This window comes from Pleurodeles waltl, chromosome 5, assembly GCF_031143425.1.
Source record: "Pleurodeles waltl isolate 20211129_DDA chromosome 5, aPleWal1.hap1.20221129, whole genome shotgun sequence".
In the NCBI taxonomy this organism is placed as follows: domain Eukaryota; kingdom Metazoa; phylum Chordata; class Amphibia; order Caudata; family Salamandridae; genus Pleurodeles; species Pleurodeles waltl.
This window is the reverse complement of record NC_090444.1, coordinates 1,592,858,646-1,592,870,931: the sequence shown is the minus strand read 5'-3', so window position 1 is coordinate 1,592,870,931 and position 12,286 is coordinate 1,592,858,646. Positions and strand designations below refer to the sequence as shown.

Sequence of the window (12,286 nt, the reverse complement as noted above, 5' to 3'; positions counted from 1 at the left end):
TATGTATGCAGACGACATTACGCTATATGTGCGGAACCCTGGTCGGAATTTAGATATCTTGCTGGATGAGATCATGCACTTTGGCACATTCTCCGGCATCATGATCAATTGGTCCAAGTCGGTGGTTCTGCCTTTGACTCCGAGAGTGGCAAGGTTCGACTCTCGGTATCCCACAGCGTGGGCGGAGGGGCCTGTGGGTTATCTGGGGGTCCAGTTGAGTTGCGATGTTGACACTCTTTGGCTGGCTAATTACGATGATGCAATGTCGTGGCTGAAGGAGAAGATTGAGGCTTGGCGTGCCTTACCGCTCTCGCTGATTGGGCGTATTGCTATTGTGAAGATGGTGGTTCTTCCCAAATTCTTGTACCTCTTTGTTAACCTCTCGCTTCCGCTCACGAGGGGCTTCCTGAGACGCCTGGGCTCTGCTCTGATCCGTTTGGTGTGGGCGGTTAGCCAACCTCGTATTTCCTGGGAGAGGCTGACGCTGCCATTCGAGTTAGGTGGGCTTGCTGCTCCAGACTTGGAGTTATACTATAATTGTGCGCAAGCGCACTTTGCATATTATTGGTTGCGTCCGATTCGGTATCTACCGCATCTGGCACCAGAAAGTGATGCAGTGTGGCCGGATGGGTTGGTGCGAGTGCTTGGGAGCCTGGAACCTAGGGGTGTCGATACGGTGGCATGTACGGAGAGAGCGTGGGGGGTGCTGATACAGTGTTCTGGTGTTGATACACCGTTTGCTCTTTCGCTGCCCGTTATGGCGGTTGCCGATGCCCAGATGTTTCCGGATGGGGGCGTGCGAGGATTTCTTCGGGATGCCAGCTTAACGGAGCTGGGAGATTGGTTTGTGGACGGTCGTCTGATTACCCCTTCGGAGGCACTCGGTGACAGTGGCGTAACTGCGCTGCAGCGGATGTATGCTCTCAGGGTTGGTGCTATTCTGCGGGCTCGGTTCCCTGGCTTGCCGGAGGCTCCCTCGGAATGCCGTGCTTTGGAGGTGCTGTGCCGCGTGCGGTCGCCGCGTATACTAGTTACCAAATTGTATAATTGCATTCAGGAGCAGAGTCTTCTAGGGCACGATGGGAGAGGGATGTGGGTGAACCTATCACAGAGGAAATGTGGCAGAGTTGCTGTGTGCATATGAAAGCGCTGTCCCCGAATTATAGGTTGTGGCTGCGGCTGCTGCATTTTAAGTTTCTGCATCGCTTATATCATACGCCTAGCGGGCTTCACTCCATGGGTCTGCGTGCGGATGCGTGCTGTGAGCGCTGTCGTGCTCCGGGCGCGGGGTTTCTACACCTGGCATGGGACTGCGTGGAGGTTCATGCTTTCTGAATGGAGGTTTTGCATATAATTGCTGAGGTAACTGGATCAGAGATACCCATCTCCCCCAGGGTTGTGCTGCTTGGGTGTGTGAATGAGATTAACGGACCTCATAGAAGGTTGGTGGGCCTGCTTCTGTTGCTAGCTAAGCGCAGAGTTGCCATGTGTTGGGGCAGGGGGCGAGCGCCGCGTGGGACTGAATGGCTGCGGGACGCTGCCTTCTGTCAAGATCAGCTGATGATTTTCTGGGGGCTTATGCCTGAAGGCTCTCAACCGAAGGATATGTGGGCGCCTCTGCATGAATATCTGGCGTCCCTGAATGAGCAGGCGGAATGAAGTGAGTTTGCTCGTGCTCTGATGTCCTTCCTTACTCCCCCTAATCGTGTTACGGTCGGTGCATAGGCAAAGACGGCTGGTGCACTTCGGTTTGAGCGCCTTGCCTGCCTTTCTTGTCTATTTTCAAATTTTTCTTTTCTTGTTGTTATATTGGCCTCGAAATTTGGTTATGACATTCCTCCTGGACTCTACACGTGGACTGTACTGGTCTGGTAGGCCGGCGATCTGGGCTGGTGATGATACTACAGAACTTGATGTACATTGTGGGGAAGCTTGGAGCCTTGTCGAACAGTATAACTCTGAGTCTGGAGGGGGCTGCACCATGTATAACTTGTTGCTATAAACGGGGGGCCGTTTGTGCTGTCTTTTGTTCTGTATTTTGCAATAATTAATAAATAAAATAATAAAGTTTAATGCACCCCAGTTCAGCTTTCCAAGCCACATCCGCTAATCTTTTCAGAGGTCCAGTGCACACTTAAAGACCAGGAAGTGGCAGATTTGCTATACAAAGTGGCTATTGACCATTCTCTCCACCTTCAAGGCTTAAGTAACATCTTTCTGGTTGAAAAGAGGGCTGGACGTCTTCGACCGATAAGAAATCTCCGGAGTTCAAGGGCTGGTTGATTTATCACCATTTCAATATGGAAGGAATCCATCCCTTGAGCGATTTGCTGCAGCCAGACGACTGGATGGTTTGCCATCTCCTTCTTCGCGCCTCATCACAGGTTCCTCCAATTTTGATGGCAGGATTGCATCTGAGTTTCAGACTCTCCCTTTCAGGCTCTCATTGGCACTTTGGTGTTTTACCAAACTCCTCAAGCCTGCAATGGAGGTGCTCAGGGTCTCCACCTGATTATTTATTTAGTCAATCTGCTCTTGATGAATCAATCCCCAATCCAACTTCGGGAGCCGTTGTAGTTAACAAACCAGTTATTGGAGGGCCTGGGCTTAGAAATAAAGAAACAGAAATCCCTTTTGAACCGGTCCACACAAACTGAGTTTTTGGGGGTTCCCGTCAATTCCACAGACCGGAGCCTCAGCCTTCCCTCGAGGAAGATATCGAAGTTCCAGAGGAAATAGAGACGTACCCTCGCTCGCCCGTCAACATATCTATGCCAGGTGGCTCGGGTGGTTGGCTTACTCTCCTACTCTATCCTGGCGATTGTCCCAGGCCCTCTTCATTACAGGGCCCTCCAAAGGTTGAAAACCTTTCACCTCTACAAAGGCCATTCTTATTCAGATCAGGTCCCCCTTACGGAAGACGTCTGGGAGGAGATGAGATTGGGGCTTACCCACAGAAGTCCTGGAATGGCAGAGTCATCTTCGGGTCCAATCCAGACATCATCATAGAGTCAGATGCCAGCAAACTAGGCTAGGAGGCTTGGTGTGGGGACTCTTCTATTGGAAGAAAATGGTCTGTTGTAGTGCAGCAACTCTACATCGATTGCTTTATTAATAGAGTGATCTTCTGAGGTTAAGTGCTGCCCAAAAGTGAATTGCTGCGTGCTACTAAAAATAAACAACAGGTTGGCGGTCTGGTATGTCAATTGTTTGGGGGCCCCCACATCGAAGATGTTGGCGGATCTAGCCAAGGAATTCTGGGAATTTTGCTGAGCTCGCAGCATATCTGTGACAGCGGAATATCTTACGGGGGTGTCCAACACAGTGGACGATTGGATCTCCAGTGGCAGTTGGACCCGAGAGTCTTCCGCCAGATAAGCAATCGATGGAGCCCATTCATAGTGGGCATCTTTGCATCCCGTCTGGATCATCAGGTGGAACGCTTCTTCAGCCAAAAGCCGGATCCTCTGGCAACAGCAACAGATGGGTTTCTACGGAATTAGTCAAAGGAGAGGGGGTAGGCCTTTCACCTCTTTGCACTGATCATCAGGTTGTCGACTCAAGTGAGATGCCAGAAGGTAAATCTGGCTAATCACGCCTTACTGAAGATCGCAAGTTTGTTTTCCAGTTCTTCTGAAACTTTCTTGGGATATTCCAATCTGTCTACACCATGTCCCGATCTCCTTTGGGATTTGATGGGGAACCCTCACCTGTTAGTCCTGCAAGTCCGTCTGCCTCTTACGGCATGTAGGATTCCAGGGAGGGATGTAGAATCCCAGGACTTCTGGGAGCGCCTGAAAAATATTGGTCGCAGCCTGGGCAGCAAGGATGCGATGGGTGCGTTGATGTGTTCAGTCACGTTGCGATTCCTTGGGAACTGACATTGTCCAAGTCCTAAACTTTTGGCATCCTTGGCCTTGCAGGGCATGGCCTATAGTACAGTGAATACTTTCCGGTCGGCTATCTCAGCAGATCATGTTCTGATTCAGGAGTACCAAGTTAGGGAAAACCCTTTGGTTCATAAGTTGATGAAGGTTATCCGCCTCTCCTTGCCTCCAGAACCGAGGTGTTCAGCTTTATGGGATGTTATTAAGGTTCTGTGTTTTTTCCAATCTTGGCCTTGAAATTGATTTATTTTCCGTAAACAAATCTCCAGGAAACTAGCCTTGCTTTTATGCTTTGTTTCCTGTCATGGAGAGTCTGATGTAAGAGCTCGTGACCTGACGAGTTGGGTGTTCACCCTGAACAGTGTAACAGTCCATATTTCCCACCCGACAAAGTCTAATTCAAAGGTCACTTCCTATCTAGCTTTTGATAAGTCTCCTAAATTATGTGTGGGTATGTTATTTGAAGACTTATGAAAACATGATGGAAGAATTGAGGCCTCCGGGGGAGCGACAGTTGCTGATAGCCCTTCAGAAACCATTCAAAGCGGTGTCCTCACCAACTATCACAAGGTGGATCAGGGGGCTCATGCAAGTGGTGCGCACTCTGTGAGAGGTACTATTGCTTCAAAAGCATTCAATATTGGTGTTTGTTTGGAAGACATCCTGAATGCAGCTGACTGGCCTTCAGACTATGTTCAAGCGTTTTTATTTCAAGCTAGTTTTTCTAAATAGCCTCCCTGGTGGCGGACGAGATTTGAACCAGGATAATCCTCATCTCCAGTCCTGACATAGAATGTAAACTTTCCTAGCATTCGTAACAAAAAGTTTCAATTCTATTAAGGATACGAGGGGAGGATTATTCCAACCAAAGGCTTCTGAAAATAATGCCCCCCCCATGCCGTGACTTTTCAGGTCACGAGGCTCACAAGTTATATAAAAGGATCATCGTAAAGTATAAGTATTATTTATTCATTTGCTCAATGGTATTCATGAATTGTTGGAATGGAGAGTCCATTCTTTTATCCACTGTAGTTACGTGTGACTGAGTTTATTATTAGTTTTTGCTCTTCAGTATGATGATATTTGGCCTTCAGAGTTAGGATTTTCTTCTCAGTATATGTTTCATTTTTCTGGTTCTGATGTTAATAAAGGGTATTATACGTTTTCGAGGATCGTCACCTGTCGCAGGAATAGAAGAGGAGGAATCAGAGGGAACAGCACGATATAAAGGACTGAATGTGACATGATGGTTGAAAATTGTAGTTTTTTCCCTGGGAGTCATGGAAAAAGTAGTTTCTGTTATTATGGTTGCTGAATTCTGATGGAGTAAATAAAAATGGAAAGTTCCGCATAATCCTTGCCTCCATGTCCCTCATAGATTTGATACCTTACATTACATCAGGCCAAACTTGCATCACAAAAATGCTTGAACCATCCATCAAGCGCCAACTGTCCCTTTACCTAGAGCATTGTGTGACATTGAGCACTTGTGTGTGCACCAAGTACAGAGTGGAACAGTGCTCTACATCACACCAAATGTGTTGTTACCACTGTAAAAGTGAACCTGCACCTGCATTGGGAACAGCATATTATTGAAAGGTGACCTGCTGTTTGTAAGCAACCGGTCTGCTTTTCACTTGGTAGGTGCCAAATCGGCCTTTGTTTGAAAGGAGGAAAGTGATTTCCTAAAGGCTTGTGCCATAGGTGACTACAACCAACCCCTTTCAAGGGGTGTCATCGGGGACACATGGAATGTGCACCACCTTTAAGCAGTGGCAAGTCAGTGTGCCCTTTGACAGTATCTTTGCCTCTGCACCGGCATCTGTAATATGGCACAGAAGCTAAGTCAAAGGGTTCCCTCCTTTCCATGGGGGAGGCACTCCATGAAAATGAGGGCACGTGTCCTTGAGATCGAGCCTGCGCACATATATCACTGGTGCAATGTATATCACAGAAGGGCTGCACAAGTGCCTGCCAGTCCTTCTGTAATACCACAGTGCACCATGGGTGCAATAAGTGGGCACACGTCCTTGGATCACTTTCTACAATATAGTCCATGGAGTCTAACTGCCTTGAAAGTGAGTTCAATCAGGCTTCAGAGCCCTCTGGGGTACAGAGACCACTCTATTAATCATTAGGAAAGACCCTTTTGTATTGCCACAAAAAGGGCCTCACTATACATCGATTCTACTGGATCTTTTAGCCATCTTTGTCACCATGTATCACATGTTGTTTATCGAAAGACTGCCCATTTCAGATGGTTGCACAGCACTACCACTGTTCACTTTGTTGCAAAGCAGGATCGTTCTGATCTAGTATAATCAACATTAAAGTGTTGTACCTCAGGACTCACTCCTATCATCAACACTGCTTAATATTTAGAGACACCAAGATAAGAATCCAGGCAACTTTATCCTCTATCTCACCTACTCCCTCAGGTTCACAGATGGATGCAGACTAATTGACTCGGCTGAAACGGTTAAAAACCTGAAAACCTACATGTTAACCCAAAACCTTTCCTTTTAATTTCGCTACAAGAACAGGGCATCCTCAAATGCTTGTATATAAGACACACTATTGGGAAGTGATCTTCAATGGTAATCTTTCATTAACCTCTAGACTATTGAATCTGCTCTCTATGCCTTCTCAAACGGGCCCTGTCATTGCTTCACTGCTCTTCGAAAATCTCTACATACTTCACTACAGTCAGTTCACACCTAGATTAATCTAAAAGTCTATATACACTGGTCTTTCCACACATTCCTTTCAATACTGCATAAAGTAAAAACTATTCAGCTTTATGCTGTTTTCCTTGACTGCATCACTTTGGCCCTTAAATCTCTTCACTGGCTAAAATAATGTGCGTTTTTAACACACCTTACTTCATGCACAAGGTGAGCAATGGCCAGACACCAAGCTGCCTTGCAAACATCTGTGTCCTTTACTATCTGACTAAATGTCTCTGGCCCGCTAACTAGTACATACTGTCAGCTCAACCTTTCAGGTACAGCAGATATGGCAGTTGATCTTTGCATATCAAAATATACTCCCAGTGGAATGTTCTTCTTCTCTAACTGAGACGAGGCAGTGATTACATTAAAATCAGATTATCCTTAATCACTCACTTTTTCACCATGGCATTGGGATCACCAAATCTTCTCCACAACAGTCCTCCTGAGATATAAACTGTGTCCTGCCATTTAGTCACCTAAGGCAACCTGCCTCTTCTCCCTGGCACCGTGGAATCCTGCTATCAAAGCTGTGTCATTTTGTAGTGCACATTCAACAGGCGCAGTTCTCCAGCTACCGCTCATTAGTAGTGGAGGAGAGAAGGGCTCCCTACAACATGTGCTAGACATTGTATCACAAAGTTAATCACTAATTAATCACCACTTCCCCTTACATTGACCCTCACTCCAAATACTCTGAGGCTAACAAAGGGTGGTTAACAATGCTTTACAACTCCCTTTCAAAATATAATATGAAAAATAACAATAACAGTAACAATAATAATAAAAGAAATAATAATAACAATTACGACCAGCGCTTACTTTTTGAGGGCAAAAAGATCTAAAAGAAAGAGAAACTTAAAACTAGGATGGAACGGTTCAAAGCAAGATACTTACAGTATTAAAAAAAACAAGCACTATAAGGGGTAAATTCGCCTCCATTAAAACATAATGTGTGCAACATTACACCATAAAATATTCCTACCAACAGGAGAAGACAGTCCCATTGACCCAGCACCTGTGTAGACCCTTCTGGCTATTAGACTGCTTCTAAAAAATGCCTAATTTTAGGAGGTCGTACTCAGTTATGGACTTTTCTCTGTACAACTATTCCTGGATCTAGATTTAAAGAGTAATACCTAACCGGTAAGCATTTTAGAAATTACTGCTTCAGAGATAATGCACACTCAAAATAAGCACATGATATATATCAGTTTGGCCAATAAAGAATCACCACACACTTCTTCAATTTACCTTGCAAATTCCTCCTCCTTTTTCTTTTGTGCTTCATCCACAGACAACTTCATAGTCTTATACCACTTTCTGAAATCAAACCAACAAACACCTAAACTCCAAAACAGAAGAAACACAAGTATATTCAGGTCAAGGGCTAAATGGCAAGTACTTAAAGAGTTATTTTATTAAGCACTTGATACTGCTATTTTCAACACATTTTACTCTAGCAAAAATATTTACAACTTCAATATTGTGGAAGTGAGTATGTATATATGCATAGGTAAGTATAGGTTTATTCTAACCTCCAAGTGTATGTACTATATATATATATATATATATATATATATATATATATATACACACACACACACACACACACACACACCAGTGATATATACCACTGAAAAAAATAACAAAGGTTAAAGTGACATTATAATTAGCTGTATCAGTAACATAAAAACTAAGTCTAGACATGCTGGAGCTGTAGTAAGGCTTAGTGGGAATGAACACGATTTATTTCAGCTCACCTGGAGATCTAGGATCTCCCCCAAAGTTGCCCAGGAGTCAGGCAATGCGAAATGGTCGCATATCAGCTCTTTCAAATAGAACAGAACATCATCCGAGAAGGGCGAGATTTTGTGAGCTCTCTCTGGTAAGGGGATATTCCACTCTCTTCCTCTCTGCCAAGCACAGGACACTATGGGTTCCACTGCTAGGATGAACAGAAGAGGGGAGAGGGGGCAGCCCTATATTGTGCTCCTGCCTACTGGCAGTGCTGCGGAAAGCAATCCCCAGACCAGATTCATAATGTTGGGTCCATGTAAAGTAGTCAGACTAGCCTAACAGTGTGGCTCCAAAGCAAAATCTAGAAAACACCTAAAATAAGTAGTCCCCAACTTAAAGTTTCAAATAACCTTCTTCAAATCTAATACTTGGGCATCGGCTTTTAGCTATTGCTCTTGTACGTCATGCATAATTCTGTAAAGCCATCAGATATTTAGAGAATTGTGTCTGAAGAACCCATTTTGGTCCGTATGCATCAGGAGTGGAAGCACCGTTGGATATGTTTGGCAGAATCTTACTAAGGATGTAATAATCCATGTTTACGATGTAGGATCAGTAGGATCCTTTCCAGGTTCAGTAAGGAGACCACTGAAGTATCACGAAGCACAGAAGGGAGTTCGACCTGACTATCACCAAGTCATATATTTTAACCAATTACTAGGCTACGGAGCTCGCAAAGGCTTTATAAACTTCAGCTAGAAAAACGCTGCTCACTAAAGATTTGCCCACAGCCAACTCAAGGATCATATTTTTGACTGTGGTAGGTAATTCTTTCTCTTCTTGTTTTTTTCAGGGCTAGCCTGTGGAGAAAGACACCCTCCAGAAATCCCAACACTTCATCGCGTGGGGCCTCGGGGTGGGGTGGGGTGGGGGTAGAGGAGGGGGGGCTGTGGTAAAGGGCAAGTAAATTACTACAAATGTATCATGGATAGTCAGCTGAATGCAGGGTTTATCCATATCACAAAGTGAAACCACTAGGGATTCTTTGGACTTTTTATTATCTAGCCATGCCAAGAGGCATGAGATTTATAGCTCTCGGAAAATGTATGGGCAGAGTAGGATGCATATTCTAGGCAGTGTAATTATTCAACTAATTTGGCCTCAGCTCAATGGAATTGAATCAGAGAAGGTCGGAGAGTTGTAGTCTCAATGGCCCATCTCACTCTGTCAATGTACCCTTTCTCGACTCTGTCCAGTTCCCGCATTACAGATTTCTGTGTGCCCAGGACAGGCGAATGCACTAATATCCGAGGGTTATGGTCCGATACTTTCCTGCCAAGGTAATCTGGAGAGAAGATAAAAGGGCAGAGTACAGTAGTGCATACTATTCTATCCAGACATGCATATAAATCATGTACAGGGGAATAAAAGGAGTAGAGTTTGACACCATGATTATTGTGGCACCAGGCATCATGCAGGGAACCACTGTTGGAGCTATGAAACCAGATTCTGAGTATTCACTATAAATGGGGCACTGGGGAGTGAGGGTGTGATCGATCAAGTGAAGTGTCTAGGTCAGAGTTAGTCAGCCCCCCAGCAACCATGGGATATTCACACATTTCATGAGGCGAGAGGACAGTTGCTGTAGTAATTTTAGCAGATCCTAAATGAGAGAGTAGACACTACAGGTTGGTAAGGGGGAGCCATTTAACCAAGCCTTAAGAAAGACAACCTACCCTTAGGTTCTCTGCCTGAGGACACACCATCAAATGTGCTCCACGTCTTAACCTAATTTAGATCCCCTAGCATACGTAGGGTAATTAGTGGTGTATATCTGGCCTCTTCATCACCTCCAAAGCCTATTTCCTTCAGGAACCCTTTCGTTTGAGATAAGTATGGATTTCCAGAAAATTAACTGTAGGACTGTGTGTGTGTCACTGTAGAAGTTGTACTACATCAGTTAATTGCTATGTGGTGGTATCCTCTCATTTCCTGGCAGAGCTCTGGTACAGTGAAGGAGAACCATGGTGGGGGGGGGAAGGGTAGTTAGCTCTTGAGAATCAGTTGTAAAATTCTCTACACCCAGTCTGGTGATTTTCTAAAGGTGAAGGATCTGTGGTTGAAAGTTTTCATTATAAATTCAAACTGATGAACCTAAACTTTTATAAAAAATTGAAAAGCAATAGAGAAAATACAAATTATAGTGTTGAAACTTATTTAAACTCTATTGACATGCCAATTCTGAATGAAGTGAAATAAATAGAGATATTCTGGCTGAAATGATAATAGGAAAAGAGATTACAGATGTCATTAATAACGTGAGCCCCGGGGACTCCGTCAGAGGCGATGAATGTTTAGGCACAGTTACTTTTTCCATCTGCTTTTATTCTAAGTTTCGGTTCATCTCACATGATAGCTTTTATAAAGACAATTAAAAACGCATTGATAATGGTAATGCACAAATAAGATAAAGGGCCACAAAATATACAAACCTATATTTCTATTAAGATGAGAACATTTTAGCAAGCTGCTGGACTAAGGCTAGGTACAGTGAAAGTCAAATAATTATAGTAAAAGATGGAGGAGACGAAAGAAAGAATATTGCATCAATAGCTGCTGAAAAGATATCAGTCAACTGGAACTGGAATTATTTGCCAGCTGTGTAGAACGAAATGGAATTTGGTGAAAGATATTGTAGAAGTGTGAGGTCTATGTATATTAACACTAGAGCCCACCCAATAGAAAATGGCAGTCTTGGAAAGTTTGCCATTGAAGAAGATTTCAACAACGCTGTCCCTTATCCCTTTTGCTGTGTAACTCAGCTGTGGATCTTAAGCACTTATCTTTAAATATTTAAAATAAATATGGGGGTACACTTTGGAGACTGCTAAGCTAAAGCATTTTATGCATATTAGTCTCAAAACCATATTATCTGATTTGTGCAATTCTTAAAATCAATAAAAAAGTGTGGTCATGTCTTGGCTTATGCAGTGACCTGAACTAAGTTGCTTAAGTGAGTATCTTTAAGAAGAAGCAATGATTAAATAAAATTAAGTGTCAGCTTCAGAAGAAAACATTAACACCAATATTTACAGGTAGAAGCTTAATGGCAACAGCTAGACAATTCAATTCTTAATAAAGTTAGAGAAGAAATTGAAAAATAAATGTCATTAATATTTGAAGCTTTGGGATAATCACAACTTAATAGGCAAATAATTCCAAAAATATTATACATCTTTATCAACATAAGGACCAGTACTCCTAAATATTTTAAAAAGTTGCTATGGAACCTTAAAAACATAAATGTCTATACTAAAACTCCAAATAACAGTTATACACATTAAGAGCCTATTACAAGTCTGGGAGTCAACAGACTGCCAGACTCGCTGTGGCGGCAGCTGCGGTTGTGGCGGTCTGACTGCCACATTACGAGGTTGGCGGACAGACCCACCAACCTACCGCCGTACCCGCCATGATCTCTGATCCCGACAGGATGATGGCAATGCAGGTTGTATTCAGCTGGGGCGGCGCTGAAGTCCGCACCGCCCTGCTGATTACATTCTTGTTCTCCAAAGGCTAGCGGAGAACAAGTGCAGGGGGCCACAGGGGGGGCTTTTGCACTGCCCATGCCCTGTACACTCAAAATGTGCTCTGTCTGCAGACAGTGCGCATTACAAGGGTGCTGGAGGCCCCTGCATGTGGCAGCATTGCCACAGGCTCTACTATGAGCCGGCGGCAACGCTCCAGCACCTTTCCCACTGGGATGACATGGGGGGAACCTTAGTTCCTGCCTGTCAGCTCAGTCCGAAAGTCATAATAGGGCCAGTGGGGGTGGAGGAGGGGGGGGGGGAAATCGCCACCTCGATAGCAGTCTCCTCACCACACCAACCGCCAAACACATAATCAGGCCCTAAGAGTTTTGTTCTAGAA

At 44.3% G+C, this 12,286-nt stretch overlaps 1 protein-coding gene across 3 annotated transcripts in view; it reads right to left on the bottom strand.

Moving 5' to 3' along the window:
* TAF1B (TATA-box binding protein associated factor, RNA polymerase I subunit B) overlaps positions 1-12,286 on the bottom strand; it is a 638,950-nt gene that overhangs the window by 182,618 nt on the left and 444,046 nt on the right. For all 3 annotated transcript variants that reach the window (XM_069235908.1, XM_069235910.1, XM_069235909.1), the window contains one exon: positions 7,871-7,961. In XM_069235908.1, the coding sequence (XP_069092009.1) occupies positions 7,871-7,961 (91 nt within the window). The remainder of the gene's footprint in view (positions 1-7,870; positions 7,962-12,286) is intronic.